Below are 21,914 nucleotides of genomic sequence, written 5' to 3'. Positions count from 1 at the left end.
AAACTATGGAGGCATTATTTATATGGTGTACATATTGATATCTATACGGACCACAAAAGTCTCCAATATATCTTTAAGCAGAAGGACCTGAATTTGCGACAGAGAAGGTGGCTAGAGTTGCTGAAAGATTATGATGTTAATATTCTATACCACCCAGGGAAAGCAAATGTTGTAGCAGATGCACTTAGCCGTAAATCCATGGGTAGCCTGGCAGATGTACAACCAGAACGAGAAAAGATAATCCGTGATATTTGCCAGTTAGCTAACCTTGGAGTCCGTTTGGCTGATTCTAGTGATGGTAGAGTTTTTATTCGAGGAGTTGCTGAATCCTCTATCATAGAAGCGGTAAAGCAACGCCAGTATGAAGACCCTATTCTGGCACAGTACCGAGATGAAACCCTTCAAAAGGAAAGGACCCCATTCGAGGTCACACCTGATGGAGTGCTAAGATATAGAGGCAGATTATGCGTACCTGAGATTATAGGGCTACGACAACAGGTTTTGGGAGAGGCACACTATGCCCGGTATTCTGTGCATCCAGGGTCGACAAAGATGTATCATGACCTTAGATGTTTATACTGGTGGAATGGCATGAAGAAGGATATAGCAAAGTTTGTAGCCCAGTGCCCAAACTGCCAACAAGTTAAAATTGAGCATCAGAAGCCTGGCGGACTATTACAAGAGATAGAAATCCCGACTTGGAAGTGGGAAGCAATTAATATGGATTTTATTACAGGCTTACCTCGCACTCCACGGAAGTATGATTCCATATGGGTGATTGTAGATAGGCTGACAAAATCAGCCCACTTTCTTCCGGTTAGAACTACATATTCAGCGGAGGACTATGCAAGGTTATATATCAAAGAGATAGTAAGACTTCATGGGATTCCCATATCTATTATCTCAGACAGAGGGGCTCAGTTTACAGCTAGCTTCTGGAGATCATTTCAGAAGGGATTGGGAACACAAATAAATCTTAGTACAGCATTTCACCCTCAGACTGATGGGCAGGCTGAACGCACTATTCAGACGCTAGAAGATATGTTACGGGCCTGTATTATTGACTTTAGAGATAGTTGGGATGACCATCTGCCACTTATTGAGTTTGCCTATAATAACAGCTACCATTCTAGCATTCAGATGGCACCGTATGAGGCTTTATATGGCAGGAAGTGTAGGTCACCTATTGGCTGGTTTGATGTTGGTGAGGCTAAGTTAATCGGACCCGATATGATTCAATAAGCTGTTGATAAAGCGAAGCTTATTCGGGAAAGGTTATTAGCAGCCCAGAGTCGACAGAAATCATATGCAGACAATCGACGTCGACCCTTAGAGTTTCAGGTTAGTGATTGGGTGTTTTTGAAGGTGTCACCCATGAAGGGGGTAATGAGATTCGGTAAGAAAGGAAAGCTTAGCCCGCGCTACATTGGCCCTTATCAGGTTACTCGTAGAATAGGCAAGGTTGCATATGAGTTGGACCTACCATCTGATTTGGAAGCAGTGCACCCTGTTTTTCACGTGTCGATGCTTCGCAAATGCATTGGTGATCCTTCTAAAGTATTCCCCATGGATGATATCCAGGTGACGGAGGAGCTTTCTTACGAGGAAAACCCTATAGCTATACTTGATCGCCAAGTCAGAAGGTTACGTACTAAGGATGTGGCTTCCGTCAAAGTATTGTGGCGAAATAACAATAGAGAAGAGATGACCTGGGAAGCCGAGGAAGAGATGAAGGATAAGTATCCTCACTTGTTTTCTACGCCTACAGGTAATCTAAACCTCTCGATTAATTATATTGATTGACATATGAAACTATTTGTTGTTGCAAAAAAAAAACTATTCCCCTAAATTTCTTATAAGACTTTATGAGGCGGGTTTAACATTCGAGGACGAATGTTCTAAAGGGGGGAAGAATGTTACATTCCGTATTTTTGCATTTTGGATTATTCGTACGCTAACGATTATAAATTCAAGGACTTTTAATTTTGAATTTTAAAAGGACATGATTTGTTGTAGATGCCAAGTTATATGAATAATTTATGTGTAGTAAAATACATCTCAAGAAGGACCCTTAAGCCAAATCAAAATAGAAGCCATCAAATATGTTTTTCTTAAAGTTACGTTTCGGGTAAGCTGACTTCGGGAGGCCATAACCTCTTTATAATTTGAGAATTTGGGAAAACTCTCAACATGAAAGTTGTAGATAATTGAAATATCTTTCCAACCATAGGTCGTGGGACAAAATGTGATATCGGAGTAATAAGATATAGACGTTTTAAGTCTGACAGGCCAAACTAAATAGTGAATTCGGCCCAACCCAATTTTAATTCGGGTCAGGCCCAATACCCACGAAATTAATCAAAATTCTATGTCTTCCTTCATAGTTTAGACCAAGAAATATCTGGAAATTTCCAGAGAGAGTAAGATAAGGGAAAGCTAGAGAGAAACACCAACATCCACCACAATTAAAGCCCCGAATCTCAAAGCTCTTGAAGAGAAAATTGTTGTACGTCGCGTTGGCTTCAATTTGAGCTAGAAATCAGCCAATAAGGAGAAGATTTTATGTGGTGCTGCAAATTTAAGGTAATATTAAAGTCTCCTTTTCATTGTTAATAAGTTTAGTTAGAGTTTTAACGGATTAGAACGGAGAAAATAGTGTTATAAACTAGTTTGGTGATTTGTTGAGAGTTATGGGTTAAAGGGTTGATTTAGGTAGATTAAATAGATGGAATTATCTTAGTGATGATGTATAATAATGTTTGATATTGTTTTGATGTTGTTGATGAGTTGTTGTTCTTGAATTTGGAGGAAAAAGGTGTATGAAGATTGTGAATGTTCAAACCCGTTTTTGGAATTGAGTAGCTGGTAGTAATTCTGGAATATCTCATTGTGTAGACCTTCGATTTTAGATATTAAACATGTTTTGGAAAGCTAATACACGTACCTACAACTCTTATGTTTATGTCTTAGTCTATATCTGCTGTTATGATGTCGAAAACTGAGCATGAATCTTAAGACAAATTCTGTCCAGATTCTGGATTGAAAATTCCTTCATGTATAGTTGTTCGTATTTTGATGATATCTCTTTGTAGAAAATTAATTTTGAGTTGATTTCTTTTGCATTGGAAACTTAAGACAGAGATCTAAATGTTTCATGAAGGTTATAAAGTCCAGTTTTGCCGTTTTCATTTTCAAATTTTAGATACAACGTGAGGTACTTGACTTTCCGAATTTACTGCTTTGGTAACATGAATAATAAATCTTATTTTGTGTCAATATTTTGGATTGTTGATGTTGGTTGATGATTATATGGCTGGTTTGAAAGTGGGAAAAGTGAGTGGTATAGGGGAGGTGTTGTCCATTTTTTTTTAGAAATAACCTACTAACGATAGACTACGTTTTATTCTTGTCCATAGCTTAATCATAGTGCTTAACGTTTTAATATAGGTTGAGACAATATTGGACAACATATACGTATAAACGCTAAAGGTATGTAAAGTTAACATTTTCTTCTTTTGGCATGATCCATATGAAACGAACGAATGACGTATGCTTAAATTCCAAAGAAACTCTTATTCGTAGATATACTCGGATGGCTACCGTTCTTGATTTTCAAAATTTATATTGTTATGTCTTGACTCATGTGTATAATTCCAGCCATCCTAGTTGGTATAACTCATGTTGTGGTATAATTCATATTTTAGTATAATCCATAATTAGTGTGATTTATAATGACTATTGTCTTGGTTTTCAAATGATGGTCTGTTTTGCTTATTCTATTAAGTCTCCGATAATGATTAAATTTCACAAGGTTGCTAATGATATCTTATTCGTGCATGCTGTTATGGTATTATTCACCGAGTCCTACGATAGGCCGGGTATGTTATCATGTATGGATTCCACTACATTATTCACCGAGTCCCTTACTAGAGGGCCGGGTACGTGATATGATAATATGATATTATAATGATATGACGATATGATTATGGCACCGAGTCCCATAATGGGCCGGGTACGGTATCAGTGTACACTACTCTATTCACCGAGTTCCTTGCTAGAGGGCCGGGTATGGTATATATATACATATGACGATATATTGATATAATTGTGATACCGAGTCTCATAACGGGCCAGGTACGATATATGATGATGATATGCATGTCTTTATTTTATAACACAGGTACAGTGATTTATTGATTATGACACTTGACTCCTGAATCTTTATTTCAGATGTGATCTCCTTTACGATATTTTATGCTTTATATACTCGGTACATATTTCGTACTGACCCCCTTCTTTGGGGGGCTGCATTTCGTGCCCGCAGGTACAGATACTTATTTTGGAGAGCCGCCACCTTAGGATTCTACTCAACGGGTTGAAGTGCTCCATTGTCTCGGAGCCTAAACTTTTGGTACTAATCCTTATAATGTATATATTTGTGTATTTGGGGGGTACGGCGGGGCCCTGTCTCGTCATATGCTATTGTTAATCCTCTTAGAGGTCTGTAGACACATGAGTGGGTTGTATGTAGATATTGTCTGATGTACTAGTATGGCATATGTTTTTGGACATTTACATTCGGAGTGAAAGCCTTGTCGGCTTACGTATTATGTTATCTTATTTTTGACAATTAAGACTCCCCAAGAAATAGCTAATTTTGGTATATATATAAGTGACAGTTTGAGACAACGTGCTACCCATATAAATTCTATATCGTGTTTAATTATCGATTGACAAAAGATAATATGTGTGTATACGAGTGTCCAATTCGGACACTAGTCACGGCCTACGGGGCTAGGTCGTGACAAAAGGAACCCGAAAAAGAAAAAGAAATTGCGTGGAAAGTTTCATCACTATCACATTTTGATCCACGTACCCGCACATGTGAGCAGGAGGTCCAGAAGATCATCCACTTACAGAAAATAGCAAATCAAATGCCAGATGCATTTACTGATTTGAAACGGATAACTAAGTCACATATCCCTGCAGTGAATGTACCTATCCGAATTGATGTCCCAAAAGGACCATCTACAAGTATCATAGCATCTGAATCTCAAACACGCCAGAAGCGTGGTAGACCGTTGGGTTCAAAGGATAAAAATCCTAGAAAAAGAAGCATAAGAAATAATAAAGATGATACTACACATGGACTTCCTGAAGAAGGTCATGGTTTGAGTAATCCTGATATTCCTGAAGAAATCAGTGAACCCGAGACTCAAGTGAATGAAGAACTTTCAATAAGTTCTACCGGTGATGAGATAAATTTAGATCGATCAAAAATTACGGTGGATAATGTTTTTGCATATAATGTTGCAATTAACCTCATGCAAGATAGTGAAAGTCTTGAACCTAAATCCGTCGAAGATTGTCGACGTAGATGTGATTGGCCAGAATGGCAAAAGGCAATTCAATCAGAATTAGACTCACTTGCTAAACGTGAGGTTTTTGGACCTGTAGTCCAAACCCCTAAAGGTGTAAAACCAGTTGGTTATAAATGGGTTTTTGTGCGAAAACGAAATGAGAAAAATGAAATTGTAAGATACAAGGCACGTCTTGTTGCACAAGGATTTTCTCAAAGACCGGGAGTCAACTATGAAGAAACATATTCACCAGTTATGGATGGAATAACTTTTCGATATCTCATCAGTTTAGCTGTACATAAAAATCTTGAAATACATCTAATGGATGTAGTTACAGCTTACCTTTATGGTTCACTTGATAATGAAATTTACATGAAAATTCCAGATGGATTAAAATTGTCTGAAGCATGTAAAAGGTCTCGGGAAATGTACTCAATAAAACTGCAAAGATCATTATATGGTTTAAAACAATCAGGGCGTATGTGGTATAATCGCCTCAGTGAGTACTTGATAAATGAAGGCTATATAAATGATGTCATTTGCCCATGTGTTTTTATTAAGAAAAAAGAATCAGAGTTTGTGATACTCGCCGTTTATGTTGATGACATAAATCTTATTGGAACCCCTGAAGAGGTCCAAAAGGCGATTGAATATCTAAAGAAAGAATTTGAAATGAAAGATCTCGGAAAGACAAAACTTTGTCTAGGCCTACAAATTGAACATTTAGCAGACGGAGTTTTTGTCCATCAATCTGCCTACACTGAGAAAATCTTAAAAAGATTTTACATGGACAAAGCACATCCATTAAGTACTCCAATGGTTGTTCGATCACTTGAAGTGGAAAAAGATCAATTTCGACCTCCAAGAGAGGATGGAGAAATTCTTGGTCCTGAAGTACCATATCTTAGTGCTATTGGTGCACTTATGTATCTTGCTAACGCAACTAGGCCTGATATAACATTTTCTGTTAATTTGCTAGCAAGGTATAGTTCATCCCCAACGCGAAGGCATTGGAACGGTATCAAACATATTTTGCGATACCTGAAGGGTACTATTGATATGGGTTTGTTTTATACTAACAAAGGTTGCGTAGACCTTATTGGTTATGCAGATGCAGGTTATTTATCAGACCCACATAAAGCTCGATCTCAGACAGGTTATCTGTTTACACACGGAGGGACTGCTATATCATGGCGATCTACAAAACAGTCCATTGTTGCTACTTCTTCAAATCATGCTGAAATAATAGCAATTCATGAAGCAAGTAGAGAATGTGTGTGGTTGAGATCGATGATACAGTTCATCAAAAAAAGATGTGGTCTGGAAAATAATGTTAAAGTACCCACAATTATATTCGAAGACAATGCCGCGTGCATAGCTCAATTGAAAGGTGGCTTCATAAAAGGAGACAGAACGAAACACATTTCACCAAAATTATTCTTCACACATGATCTTCAGAAGAATGGTGAAATTGATGTACAACAAGTTCGTTCAAGTGATAATCTTGCAGATTTATTCACAAAGGCATTACCAACATCAACTTTTGAGAAGCTAAGGCATAAGGTTGGAATGCGTCGTCTCCAAAATATCAAATGAAGCTTTCATTAGGGGGAGTAAATACGCTCTGCACTCTTTTTTCCTTAACCAAGGTTTTGTCCCACTGGGTTTTCCTGGTAAGGTTTTTAATGAGGCAGCACTCAAGGCGTATTACCAGATATGTGTACTCTTTTTTCTTCACTAGGCTTTTTCTCACTGAGTTTTTCCTAGTAAGATTTTAATGAGGCACATCGTCTATAGGTGTTCAGAATAACTCTGTATATATTGTTCTTTCACTAGAATTTTTTTTTTTGACATCCAAGGGGGAGTGTTAAATTATAATGGATATGGTGGATGTCTTAATCCCAAGTGGGGCCCCACTCAAAGTGGGCAACTTGCCCACTTGGTATTTGCTTCTTTATATGCCTATAAATATAGGCAAAATGTGAAGAATTATGCATAGACAGAAAAACAATACACGGCAATTATCCTTTCAATTCATCCTTCTCTCTCTTTCCCTTATTTTCTCTTCCTTATTTTGTTCAAGATAGTATATTTATAACAAGTTATAAATATATTTATTTATTATTGCCGCTAAATATAATATAATAATAATTATATTATTACCGCAAAATTCTTTATTTATTACAAGGAGAAAGTCTCAACAAACACATTAAACACGTTAGATTTTGTTCCATTTTTTAAATCTTTTTTGATAGTACTTTGCAAAAAGTTGCAATTTTTAACCTTTCCATTGAACCTTTTTTCCAGGATTCTTGGACTTGAAATGCTTTTATGTTGTTTAATTCTTGTATCCAAGTACCATAATTTTACTCGTTTATGCAGCAAACAAATTGTACGAAAACACAATTTTTCCCCTTAAAATAAACAGATGTGACATGACATTATGGAAGGTTCAAACAAATACACTCTTCCCGTTAAAAAAAATGATCTAGTTTGATTTCATACGATATTTAAAAAAATAAAAAAGACTTTTTATCTTGATCTGGTTCTTAATTAAAGTTATGTCAAATGTATCAAAATACCTTTTAATCTTATGACCTTAAACATGCCACGTGAAAAATTGAAATTAAAATTTTGCCAAAAAAAAAGTCATTTTTTTGAAACAGACTAAAAAAAGACTTTTATTTTTTTCAAACGAAGCGAGTAGAATAGAGGTGAATCAAAATTCTCAGATTACAGAGCAGTCCATTCACTTTTCTCAGAAAATAAATAACAATAATTTAACCCAAAAGTACCAAAGTAAAAAAAAGAATATTTTCACCACCCTTTAGTCCAAAAGCCAGACATCCTTCAACAAATACAGGAAGAAGAGGATTTCTTGTTAACGAATGAAAGACTGACACGTGGCACAATATCGATGCATAACACGTATATAGAAAAGTTATCAAAACATTCATTAAAATATCTAAATAGAAATTCCGCAATAGTAATTTTAACTATTCTAAGTGTTATAAGTGGCATTCTATACGATTGGCCTCACTATGAACACCGCTTGCGTCTGCCTCCAAGATGACTTATATATGAACATCTGCATCAAAAATGGATAGTGATCCCATTATATTGGAAAAAGTTTGTTTTCGAAAAAATATTTTGTACAAACTCTATTGGTCCATTTAGAGATGCATGATAAGTGTCTATCAACTTAATTCAAATTGTGACACATGACATTCATGAGAAGGTGACACAGTTCACAATAATTTGACTTGTTGTATTTTTGACACGTGTCATACATAGATTCATTTATACTTTTTCATATGTTTATGTACATCTTATTTGGACTCGATTATTTTGATCAACGAATCATCATTTTTATGAACTAAAATCATCATAAGAGTTACTCTAACCATCAATCCATCATATATCCTATTTTTGATGTGATGGTTTCGTCAAAATTTTATTGTTTCTACATTTTGCATCTTAGCTCGTGGAGGTAGGCTTGTTTAATTCTGGAGAAATATTCATATTATTAAAATAATTTTTTAAGATATTGTCTAACACAATTCAACCCCTTATATTAATTTCCTCATAAATAAATAACATTTATTGTTGGATTTTTCCTTGTGGCCATTGCTTCTTCCTCCATGCAGGCAAACTCATGATTTGAAGACGACAAGGGTACTACTAGAGGTGGGTGCATGTTAGTTGAAGCACCGACACTTCTTTGGAAAATGTTGTCAAATAAATATAAAGTCGAAAGAGGATAAATATAAATTAAACGAAGAAGTATCATAGTTTACTGTTTCGTTTAATGGTTTTGACCCTCAGTGTACACTTTGAGGTTGAGGTTGTGAGATCAAATTTGGCTTGAGTTTTTTATATGCATTTTTTTTTTTTTTTTGCAAAAAATGAACCAAAATAACGTAGCTAACAAGAATCAAACACAGGACATCTTGCTTGCAAAGAAGCACAAAGGTGAGCATTGGACCAGTGCACCAAATTAGCTTTTCAGTTTGGGTGCACAATTAAATATATGATCCTTACTTAGATATGTAGATATGTATATATATATTTTTTCCGAAGTTAACGAATGCACGTGCACTTCCTCTCTTAAATGTGGATCCGCCTCTGCCTCTATATATGAACAACTACATTGATAGTGGACTATGGTTGCCGTCCCTCGTTCCTATGTCCATATTGCAGATGTACACTCATCAATACTATAAAATAAAAGACAGTTTAATGCATGAAGCATTAATGTACTTCTCACAATTCAAAAAAGGATCGCAACCTAAATCTAGATAATTTACTTTAGTGCAAACATTAATGTTGCTCTCACAATTTGAACCCATGACCTATGAATCCCACGAAAACAATTCTATCATTGCTCATCAATAATTGGCAGAAGTTGTAAAATGTGCTTCTCACAACTCAAAAAAGAATCGCATCCTAAATCTAGATAATTTACTTTAGTGCAAACATTAATGTTGCTCTCACAATTTGAATCCGTAACCTATGAATCCCACGAAAACAATTCTATCATTAATTATCAATAATTGGCAGAAGTTGTAAAATTCTTTGTTGTTATAATGGCAATCATGTTCATAGCCAAAACTAGATACATAAAAGGTGAAAAGAAATTCATTTAAAGAACCAAAAATATTGATATTACAAAGTTGATGAGAGGCCATATATGCTCTTCTTCCCTCAAGTTCTTAAACCAATATTTCAACAAACCAAAAAAAAACCAAAAAAACTTCTGTTTACATTTGCCATAATTAGGCCTTCCAACTTTACTTTTCTTCCTTTCCCAAATACAAAAATACCAAAAAATAAAAAAACAAACAAACAATTGCTATTATCAACTAGGGTCATGGCAATACCAAACATCATTTCTTGATAGCCACGTGTCAAAACCCCACCACGCTTGCCACCAAGCACGCTACACCCGCATGTCACTTTATCAGAATCCACTAATGCAACAATCTTCTAAACCATTAAAAAAATTCAGAAAACTTCGGGCCGGGCAGGCCAGGTCGGGCCCGCGTGTAGACTGTCATTTGTCAAAAAAGCAAAATATCCTTAGTTAATCGAACGGGCCGGGCCGGGCCGAGCAGCTGACGGATTTCAGGCTTTTGGACTCTAATTATTGAGTGATTTCGGGCTTTTGGAACTAAAGGGTGGTAAAATATTCTTTTTTACTGAGGTAATTTGAGGTAATATGATTATTTACTGAGAAAAGTGAATAAACTGGTCTGTGATCCGAGAATTTTGATTCACCTCTAACATAACATATTTGTTTAAGTCCTTCACCTTTCCATAGTATCCTGTCACACCTGTTATTTTAAGGAAAAAAACTATGTTTTAGTACAATTTGTTTTGCTGCATAAAAGAGTAAAATATGGTACTTGATACATAAATCAAACAACATAAAAGCATTTTAAGACCAAGATTCCTGGAAAAAAATTACAACTTTTTGCAAAGTACAATGAAAAAAAAAAGTGTGGAACAAAATCTAATATGTTTAATGTGTTTGTTGTACCTATGTATGGCTCTCTCTTGACAAATCAACAAGAAAATAGTAGTTTCAATGTGCAATTAATTAAAGGGAATTAAATAAAATTTGAGATTAATTACTATGATTGATTATTTATGGAGTAGCATAATTGACATTTGAAATTTTGGATAGTCTTCAACTATGATGTTCAAATAATGTGAAGAGCTTTCTCACTATCATTACGACGGGTTATGGTGAGATGAATAAGATCTCTCTATCTTTATTCTGAAGACTCGGAATATGAAAAAAATCATGATAAAAGAATGTGATATGAACAAAAAGGTGTTCCCACCACCAACCACTATCCCCCCCCCCCCAATCCCACCCAACCCTACCATACAACTAAATAGAGTTGACTAACTAATGGGAAAATAGCAAGGATTGTTGAAACTTTGTCGCTAAATAGCTCATAGGTCATAAGTATCTGAATTTCTTGATAATTTATCGCTATTTCATTACTAAATAAGATTACCAACGAATTTTTTACTTAACTGTAAAATTTATCCGTCATTAATTTATGCTTTTTAGAAAAGACTGAATTATTAAAATAGAGTAAATTTTTGGAAAATTTACCAGGCAGGGGTCCTTCTCTTTTCCTTGGATGAACAAGTATGAGCTACATAATGATCAGAATTATAGAGGTATTTGTATGTTGGTGCAAAGTAAATTCTTCCTTCTTTCCAACCATTGAATATTCTTCCTGCTCTTTGCTCTATCCTTAGCTGCCATAACATTTTTAAAAAAAATTAATATTCATACTACTATAAATAAATAATGACACCTCAAATAAAGTTTCATTTTTGTGAAATGAAGTATCTAGAAGATATGATAGAGTTAGAACAGTTATTGTATAAGAACTATTCAATGCTAGACGCAGAAATACATTATAGATCGATATAACCATCATGACTTGATTGTCGTACCTGATCTTTTTCTAGAAGTGCTTTCCAGTCACTATTTTTAACCAACTCGTACGTGTCCTCGCAGCCCGATGTAAGACGATAATTCAAATCTCCAAGCCAAATTATCTTGCTACATTAACAAAAGAAGAATACAAAGCTACATTAGTCATTATGATACAACATTATGTGTTATGTATCTATAATTGTATCGTTCCAATTTTATCGAATGTACATTAGAACGTACTCGTGATCCAAAATGTGATAGGGAGGAAGAGGTTTTCCAATAACCCTACTATGGGAGAATCTTGTTTTCTTCAATACTTCCATGACATCGGAATTTCTTTTAATCTCATCGCCTTCTTTCTCTCCCGATGCCAAATGAGTACAAACGAAACAAAACGTCTTGTGATGCAATGTCATACTGATCGATATTGAACCCTATCGAGTAGAAAACGTTACACCATGATCAAAATTAAGAAATAAATATGACATAAATTCAACGTCTTTTTTGAGTTAATTTAATGTAGTACCTTATTTCCAAGATAGCCCATGATGCCTGTTCCAACACACGAAACTTTCAAGTTGCTAATGTGTCGATACAAGTCAGTACGAGTCCATATGCATAAAAATAACCCAACCATTTGTTTGCTTGCGGCCAAGCAATATCTATTTTGCCCTTGACTAGAAGAGCTATATCTATTCGACGTGCAATTTGGACTAGGTGATACATCGTCATTCATTCTCATGAGCCTCTCCCAATCATCTCGTTCGAATTCATTCTCCAATTTGATCAAATCCGAGAAGCTTGCCCTTGGTTTCGGACTAGATTGTTGTTGGTTCAAGTCATCAAGGGGCAAGGATGAACTTTTTTGCTTGGATTTTGGGGTGTTAATGTAATTAGGAGAAAGATCAGGCGTGTTAGTGTCGTTGTTTAAAGTTTGGCGAATCAATGAAAGCCACTTGGCAGCTGGTCCACTGTTCTCTGGACCTAATACATTGCCTGCATTTAGAGGGACAATTTCCTGGAACCTGTTCATAGTATAGGGGTTAAAATGTTAGTAAAAAGCACAAAAAAATTGTCCGTAATTTATAGCTAATTCATTGCTAAAAAAACTTTTAGCAAATTGAATTTGCTTATAATTTGTCGCTAAATAAAATTAACGTATTATTTAGCTGCATAAATTTATATTTTGCTAATTCGTTATTTTCCAGTAATCCTCAAACTATTGATTGGTCAATTGAACTACAACAAATAAATAGCGGATTAAAGACCCTATCTATAATAGCAATAATAAATGAATCTAAAAAAAAGAAAAAAGGGAAAAGTCCTTTTCTAGCATGCCACTTGATATAAGTCACTCTCACATCATAGACCAAAATATTGCACCAAATAACACTTTTAACCAAAGTGAAATTGGACTCTATTAGAATATGCAAACGATTATACCATTTATTGAGATTGATATACATAATTTGAGGAGATGACTTATATAAATGATTAACTTTCGCAAAATCTTTTTCAAAATTTGAGTTAAAAATATGTTATAAGAATATTTAATCATAAATTCAAATGCTCAGTCAAAATAAATTTTAGTTTAAGTGTTTAAATGAGATTCACTGACTTACCCGAGCACATAAATATCAGCCGGCGCAGTGGAATTCAACCAATCACCTAAGTTCAACTCTTCATGTGGTGACTTGCCTCCTACATTCCATGTCCCCACGAACATCCTATTCATTAATTTACATCATAAGAAGAATAAGTGATTTTCAAGAGACAAAACACATCCAAAAATGAATATATCAAAGTCACAAATTAATTGCATGTAAGTTCATCTTTCATTATCACTATTGTAATATTGTTTTGAAAAATAACAATCAAGGAATTTATTTCACTTATGAGCATTGATGCAACGCGAAGAATAATGCTAGGGACATGTAAAAGTACGTATAATAGACTCAATGTGGTCAAATTTTCTATCGAATTGATAAGAAAAATTGAAACATGAACCTAATTCAATCTCAAAATTAGTTAAGATGATTGCTCAGTCAAATCATATTAGGAGACAAGTTGTTATCTCAAGGCCTGATCACTAGAGTGTAAACAAGATAATACAAGGACTTAATATCGAACGAAAACAAGAATTTTGGTAGGAGTGACGTACACTAATATCATTATATGAAAATGAACGTCTAACTCAACTCAAAAACTGGCCCACCAGAAGTGTGAATCTATTAGTTGACAAAGACAAAGTAGCTAGGTACTTGGGAGACAATAACTTTTTTCTTTCTAAATTTAACCAAATAAGTGTTGTAGTATCTATTCAGAAAGCCTATGGAAACCAGCTAACTATAGTTTTTCACATGGCCCAAAAAGTACTTCAGCACAATATGTGGCTTGTGGTTCAATGTTCTGGCTTTATTAAATTCCAAATTTATTCTATCTTTACATTAATTAATCAAATTATAAGATCTAATCATGAACTTTCACATGAGTATATATATATGTGCATCAAATTCTAGAATTCGTTTTGGGAAATTCATTAATGTAAATTTATTTTTGTTGGCTTACCTAAGGTTTTGATGAGTGGATGTCTCTTTCTCCAATATTTGCTCTTCAATTCCTCCATTTCCTCCCATCAACCAACTTTCTGCTTTTCAAATATATTAAATAAAACACTCATAGTTTAGTTTTTTATTTATCAAAATAACAATTAACATTGCATCATAATTTGAGAAAATGATCTCCTATGATAATTACTTTCTTCGTTTACTTTTACTTATTCATTTTAATTACACTTTACATACCTCTTAAGAAATAATGATTAGTACGAACATTTTTTCACAATACTCATATAAAGTGAAAATTTATTTTTAGAATAATAGACAAATAAAAATGAACAGAAGTGTCGCAATTTAAATTGAAGAAAAATGACTCCACAAGAATTTCATGTGATTTATTTACCCATCTCCGGCATCAATTGTCAAATTACTAAATGAACATTTATAATAGGTCATAAAAATAGATTTACTCCCTTAATTTTTATGCTAATTAATATCAAGAGCAATATAATATGAACTTGTACTTAGTTTGAAAAGACATCAACTTTAACCAAAAAAATAAAAAAGTAAAAATTATTACAGTACTACCAAAAGACTGTCTTTGAGCCTATTATTATTGTATGGAAATTAGGGCTCGTTTAGTTTGGAAACAAATTATTTGAATATATTTCAGAATTGTTATTTCATGCTTGATGTGAAATAAAACTAACATTATTATTTCAAAATAATTAATTTCGATATAAGTTATATCATAATTTTATCCCAATCAAATATAAAATAAACTCATTCTGTAATTAATTTCTAACTAGTTATTAGATGAAAATGAAAAAAAAAGAAATGATTAACACTAGAGCTTAGGTAGGGCCACGTACACGTGGCACAAGGAGAAGCAATGATTAGATGTTAATACAATAAAAAAAAGGATTAAATTAAATAGTGATTATATTTTGTGTCAAATCATGTAATAAAAAAAAAAAGTCCATCAAATCAACGGCAGAGATGCATGCAGTCCATTTATGATTCTATCAAATCAACGGAAAATCCGAATTAGCACCGGATAATTTTTAAAATTTCCCCGATCACCGGAGCTTCTTACCGGATAATTCCTCCGGCACGACGGCGCAACTCCCGTCATCCGAACAACTCTTTCTTCTTCTTTCTCCTCTACCACCCATCACTAATAAATAAAAATTAAAAAAAAATTATTTTCATAAAAAAAAATACATTAAAAAAAGGTTGAAAAAATCAATAAATGTGAAAATATTACCATCTATTATATGATCTGAATGAAATTCCTCAGATTTGCTCTTCATATTCAACCATTTCCTAACTACCTTTTTAGTCCACGAAGACTGCAAAACCAAAAATTAAAAAAAAATCAAGATCAACTCATTAGATTTTTTTTTATTCGTTTAGTATCCACATTAAAATTCGAATAATTCATATTCATGCCAAGTAAGCTCTATCCAAACTCCCTCTAATTTTTTTCATATACAAAATTCTAAATCAAGATTTCTGATTAAAAAAAAATAACATAGATCATTTTTATTTTTTCAATCTAATGTATGATATCCTTCGCATTGAAGCCCGAATAATTGTATTCCCGCCAGGTAGTGCCCACTCAATATTTTTTTTTTCATATCTACTCTGATTAAGATAGGAGTAACTCCATTGGTAAAACTTAAGTAGCACATATATACATAAAAATAAAAATATATTCAGCTGAAACCCAAAAAAAACAAAAATTTAAAAATAATACCTTGGATAATTTTTGCTCTGTTTTCATGACCACCAAATGAAGCTGGAAAAAAGGGGGAAATAAAGAAGATGGTATTGATATTTTGATTATAAGATATGTATTTAAGTCAACATAAGAACACAAAATATGTATCAACTATGCATAGTTTAATCATTAATGAAGTTTTCAAAGGTGGATTTAAAATTATTAAAAACCAATTTGTAGGAGATTTAGGGACAACTACTGAGAATGAAGAGTAAACACAAAGAAACCAACCAAATATTTTTTTAAGAGAAAAAAAATTATTAAGTAAACATAGAATATAATTAAAAATATTCTTTTTTTAGGGGACTTTACAGAATGGAAGACAGAGTGGAGATGGTGAGCAAATATAAAAGGAAAATATTTTTTATTTTTTTGAGTTCATTTCACTTGAAAAAATTCATAAAAATAAAAATAAAAAGGTGAAAATGGATTAAAATTTATGAAAACGTATGTGAGATATAAAGATTCTGAACTCAAAGATCATTTAAAGCAAGAAAATCAGTGAAGAATTTTTATACCCATACCCAAGTAAAGTTCCAAGAAAAATAAAACAGAGTTAAGATGCAGAAACAGAGAAGGGTAATTTTGGAAAAAAATAATTAATTAATGTATATTTTGAATTTTGAAAAATTTATTCATTTTGGATCATAGAAAAAGCGCCATAAAAGTTACAGAGAGTACAAAGAATGGTGTTTTTATTTAGTAAAGAGTGAATGACATTTTTGTTGATATGAGTTGAAATCAAGGCACAATTTTTTTTGTAATATGAATTCAATTATTTTGATAACACAAAAAGGCACTTACAAATATTTTTGATAGAATTTCTTGATTTTTGAACTTTTTTTGTAGTTTCTTCAATGGAATTACTAGTAATTCATGTTTATTGATCTTTCCTTTTCACTTGTGTTTTTTGCACAGAGAAAGAGAAGGGAAAACAAAAATATTGGTTGGTTTGTGAAATGGATGGCTTAATTTACCTCGGAAAAGGAAAAAGCCTCAATTGGTTCTCTATTTATATTATGATGGAGAAAGAGAGAGAGAGAGGAGGACATTGATGTCCAAAAAAAAGATTGTAGGGGTAAAAGGGTAATTAATTAAACTTTGGATATTTATATTTTTTGGTCTTCGAAAAATTGATGTTCGATATCTGTATTGGATTATCAAGTAATTTGGATTCACGTCGTGTAAGATTCATTTAAGGAGAAAATACTCCTTAATAGATTTTTTTTCCATACCTTATGGTTGAACTCGAAATGTCTGATTAAGTAGTCGTTTGACTATGTTTTATTATAAAAATTGAAAGAAAAAAAATTTGTTTTCATATTTTATGATCGAACTTGAGATGTCTGATTAAGTAATCGTTTGGCCATGTTTCATAGTGAAAATTGAAAAAAATAATTTTTATTTTCATATTGAAAAATAAAATTTGAAAATTGAAGTTGAATTCCGAATTTGATGGACAAATTTATTTTTCGAAGTTCAATTCCAAAAAAAGTAAGAAAATTTCATGGTCAAATGTCACTTAAGAGTGTAAGTTTAGATCATATATATCTCACTACTCAATGTCTGAATTTTGTATTGTAGTCTAACTAATTTAGATTCAGAGCATGTTAGGCTCATTTAAGGTGAACATTGGCGGTGCTGGATTTTAAAAAGGAGATTAGGAAAAAAATATCTTATGACAAGAAGATTCAATATTTAACGCACTATGATTTCTTGTATTCTGATTTATGTTATTTATGGTATTTATGTTATTATCTAATAATATCTACTGTTTTTTGTGCTTTGATTATACTATTGTTTGGACCGCTTTTGTTATCTACTTATCTACTTTTAATATTCTTGTCTGACCTTTCGGAAACAGACGTCCTACATTGGTAGGAGTCAGATCTGCGTACACTTTACCCTCTCCAGCCCCCACGATGTGGGATTTCACTGGGTTATTGTTGTTGTTGTTGTTGTTGTTGTTATATAGTATAATTTATCAACGAATGAAGTTCATGCACCCCAATGCCTCCGTCCCTAGGTAAAAACATCCATAACATGATATTTTCTACCTTCTGTCGAATTCAAGACCTCTTATTAAGAGCGGAAAGATTGTATTTGGTTAAACATTGGACATGAGATTTGTTTACATGTTATTGTTTTATTGGTTGTCATTTGAGGCATAGAATGGAGTTGTATGTAGAGGAAGTTTATCTTTTTGGTTTATTTTAAAATACTTTTCTTGATTATTTAGTGCCATAAATTTGAATTTGGTTGGCTTAAATAAAGGAAAATCATTGGATTGTTTTTAGTTAGTTACTAGTAATTAAGGTTTCCAAAAGATTTTCTAAAGATTCTTAAGCAATCTATCTCAAATTGTATTTGCCTCTCTCAACTATAGTGAAACATGTCTTGTATTTATTGTCATTTTATTTAAAACCAACATTAAGAAAATTTATATTATAGTTATGAATTAAATCACAAAACTACAACCTTTCAGATATATTTTACTTCACTTTTACAATTTCTATTTTCCTATGGCATACCAAAATAAATAAATAATATCATATGGGTTTAAGTTATACATACTGATGCTTTAAAAAAATTGTTTAATCAGGTTATAAAAATAAATAAATAATTACTAAATAAAATTGCAACTAATATGATATAATAAGTTAAAAATATATTAATGGTGTAAAAAAAAATCTATAGTAAATGCATATTCTTTAAATGTAAAAAGTCTATAGTAGAAAGGGTTATGGTTATTCTAGCTAGTTTCCAGGTAATGAGATTACCAAATGAGGAAAATATTATATGCTTTTCACTGTTCAGGTCATTAGGTAAACATTATTATGTAATTATATATATTTAATTTAATTAATTGAAGCATTATAAACATTTTACATGTGTTATTAGTATTATAACATTGCCTCTTATCGTTTTTTACACTTCCATTTCATGAAAATTTCACTTATATGATTTTTCACTTTACTCATTTAAATCGTTGTCTAAATATTAGATGACGGACTGAAATCGAAAAACATTAGACAATGGTTTAAATTCGTAACTTATTAGATAGCAATCTGATATTTTATTTATAAATACGAATAAAATTTAAATGGTAGCCTAAAAAAGGAAAACTTGCATAAATTCCTTTCATTTACCATGTTGAATTAACAACATAATTAGCAAATAAACTGTGGAACAAATATTCCACTTTAGATGGCCCAATTGATTTTACTGGTTATCATTAAATAATTCACTTTTGTTAATACAACTATTTTTTGCATTGATTCATTAATGTATACTTTTCCCAAAAAGAACAAAGTATTAATCTCACACATATGATTTTTTAATTAAAAAAAATAAAAATTGACCACATTGTTGTAGACAACTTTCATACAGTAATTTGGTTTGAAAAAGCTCAAATGTCTAAAAAAGGATATAATAATACATTATGATTTTATTATTAAAAAATGTTAAATTATATAATGGCTTCCAAAGGGGTAATCCTGTGGTTTTCATTGAAATTATCGACCCACACGATGGCATCAAAATAAAACAAAGTGAAAATAGAAAGCCAATAATGATGGAATGTTTGAGATTTTTTCATCTTTATTTAAAAGTCTCGGGTTTGAGCTTTTATAAATAAAAAAAATCTCGTTGAAAGCATTGCTCTCAAATATAAATCCTGCAATGAACGAAATTTGATTTAATTAAGCTTCAATATGAATATAGCACACGAGGCGAAAAAACAAAAAAAAATATTAATAAAAGAGTAAGCATATAGATTCATGAATTGAGAAAATTAATTGTTTTCTTTCAGCCAACAAACTGTGACGATGATGAATTATGTGTTTTGTTAAATTAATTAACCAGATCAGACACTTGTCAAGGTTACTCATATTTTACGTTAATTTAAGTTGAAAAAGTGATCTGTCCTATAATAAATACGAGTACTATTTGTATATATTTATACTCACTATATATATATGTCATACATTGAAATTTATTTACGTGCTCATCTGAAAAAAGTTTATTTGAAATTTATTTACGTCATCCGAAAAAAGTTTATTTAATCTTTTTTAAATTAACCTTTATTTTAAAATAAAAAATATGATTATGCAATTGTATTTGAACAACCAAATATGACACTGAAAATTATACAATAATTATCTTATGACAAACAAATGCGTCTTTATAATTTCTCCTTCGATCCTAATTTCTTTTAGTTTGTTCAAAAAAAAATTGACATTTTTCTATAATTAAAAATAATTTAATTTTTAAACCTTTTATTTTAACCTTCATAAAATAATTTATAATCACATAAATATTTATGATTTATTTAGATTATATACAAATAGTCTTTCTTTCTTTTTTAAAATCAGTTTTTAATAAATAAAAAAATCATATTAATCAAGACGGAGAGGAGCATTAAGTTGTGTAATTAGTACTCCTTCCCACCCAAAATTAATGTCACTATTAGCAACAACAAAAAAATACTTATATTTAAAAATCAATAAATATAATATGTAGTTTCTGTTATAAAATAGACTAGATTAATAATTTAAGAAGGAGAAAATAATAACAAGAGAGATAATGAGGGAAAGAGGAAAAGAGAGGAGTTGTGCGTGTTTTTCTGTATGTATTCTATCCTTCATTTGCACAGAATGTGCATATTATATAGGCATCACAAAGAGTCAATTTGTTGCCTAACTTGCCCAACTATCCAAGTGGGTGGGTCCCACTTGGATAGATACATCCATACATAACACTCCCCCTTGGATGTCCACGTGTAATGTGCCTCCATAGATATTGTGCCTCGTTAAAATCTTACTTAGGAAAAACCCAGTAGGAAAAAACCTAGTGAAGGAAAAAGAGTACACACATATGGTAATACGCCTTGAATGCTGCCTCATCAAAAACCTTATCAGGAAAATCCAGTGGGACAAAACCTTGGTTAAGAAAAAAAGAGTGCAGCGCGTATTTTACTCCCCCTGATGAAAACTTCATTTGATATTTTGGAGACGACGCATTCCAATCTTATATCTTAGTTTCTCAAAAGTTGATGTTGGTAATGCCTTTGTGAATAAATCTGCAAGATTATCACTTGAACGAACTTGTTGTACATCAATATCACCATTCTTCTGTTGATCATGTGTGAAGAATAATTTTGGTGAAATATGTTTCGTTCTATCTCCTTTTATGAAGCCACCCTTCAATTGAGCTATGCAAGCGGCATTGTCTTCGAATATAATTGTGGGTACTTTAACATCATTTTCCAGACCACATCTTTCTTTGATGAACTGTATCATCGATCTCAACCACACACATTCTCTACTTGCTTCATGAATTGCTATTATTTCAGCATGATTTGAAGAAGTAGCAACAATGGACTGTTTTGTAGATCGCCATGATATAGCAGTTCCTCCGTGTGTAAATAGATAGCCTGTTTGAGATCGAGCTTTATGTGGATCTGATAAATAACCTGCATCTGCATAACCAATAAGGTCTGTGCAACCTTTGTTAGTATAAAACAAACCCATATCAATAGTACCCTTCAGGTATCGCAAAATATGTTTGATACCGTTTCAATGCCTTCGCGTTGGGGATGAACTATATCTTGCCAGCAAATTGACAGAGAATGTTATATCAGGCCTAGTTGCGTTAGCAAGGTACATAAGTGCACCAATAGCACTGAGATATGGTACTTCAGGACCAAGAATTTCTTCACCCTCTTCTGGAGGTCAAAATGGATCCTTTTCCAC

At 32.6% G+C, this 21,914-nt stretch overlaps 1 protein-coding gene and 1 long non-coding RNA gene across 2 annotated transcripts; one reads left to right on the top strand and one right to left on the bottom strand.

Moving 5' to 3' along the window:
- Positions 1–1,904: 1,904 nt before the first annotated feature.
- Positions 1,905–4,689, top strand: LOC129881458 (uncharacterized). The gene is made up of 3 exons (XR_008765586.1): positions 1,905–2,583; positions 3,448–3,489; positions 4,325–4,689. It is a non-coding gene; the product is annotated as an uncharacterized LOC129881458 (long non-coding RNA).
- A 5,299-nt stretch (positions 4,690–9,988) lies between these two features.
- Positions 9,989–17,116, bottom strand: LOC129881457 (type I inositol polyphosphate 5-phosphatase 8-like). The gene is made up of 11 exons (XM_055955661.1): positions 16,966–17,116; positions 16,138–16,179; positions 15,646–15,730; positions 15,475–15,555; positions 14,389–14,467; positions 13,443–13,547; positions 12,347–12,845; positions 12,061–12,254; positions 11,838–11,946; positions 11,488–11,636; positions 9,989–10,693 (listed from the first exon to the last, which is right to left on the bottom strand). The coding sequence occupies exons 2-11, from the start codon at positions 16,162–16,164 to the stop codon at positions 10,531–10,533; spliced, it is 1,491 nt and encodes a 496-aa protein (XP_055811636.1). The 5' UTR covers positions 16,165–16,179; positions 16,966–17,116; the 3' UTR covers positions 9,989–10,530.
- Positions 17,117–21,914: the final 4,798 nt, after the last annotated feature.

The sequence above is a fragment of the Solanum dulcamara genome, chromosome 3 (genome assembly GCF_947179165.1).
Source record: "Solanum dulcamara chromosome 3, daSolDulc1.2, whole genome shotgun sequence".
NCBI classification, from domain to species: Eukaryota; Viridiplantae; Streptophyta; class Magnoliopsida; order Solanales; family Solanaceae; genus Solanum; species Solanum dulcamara.
The sequence above is the reverse complement of the archived record's forward strand: the minus strand, read 5'-3'. Positions and strand labels throughout refer to the sequence as shown.

Excerpts from the sequence above, each read along its gene's own strand:
- LOC129881457 (XM_055955661.1), bottom strand. The coding sequence starts at position 16,164 with ATGAAAACAGAGCAAAAATTATCCAAG. Across the intron at positions 15,556-15,645 it reads TTCAGATCATATAATAGATG|TGATGGGTGGTAGAGGAGAA; the intron begins GTAATATTTTCA and ends TTTATTTATTAG. Across the intron at positions 11,947-12,060 it reads TATCACATTTTGGATCACGA|CAAGATAATTTGGCTTGGAG; the intron begins GTACGTTCTAAT and ends TTGTTAATGTAG.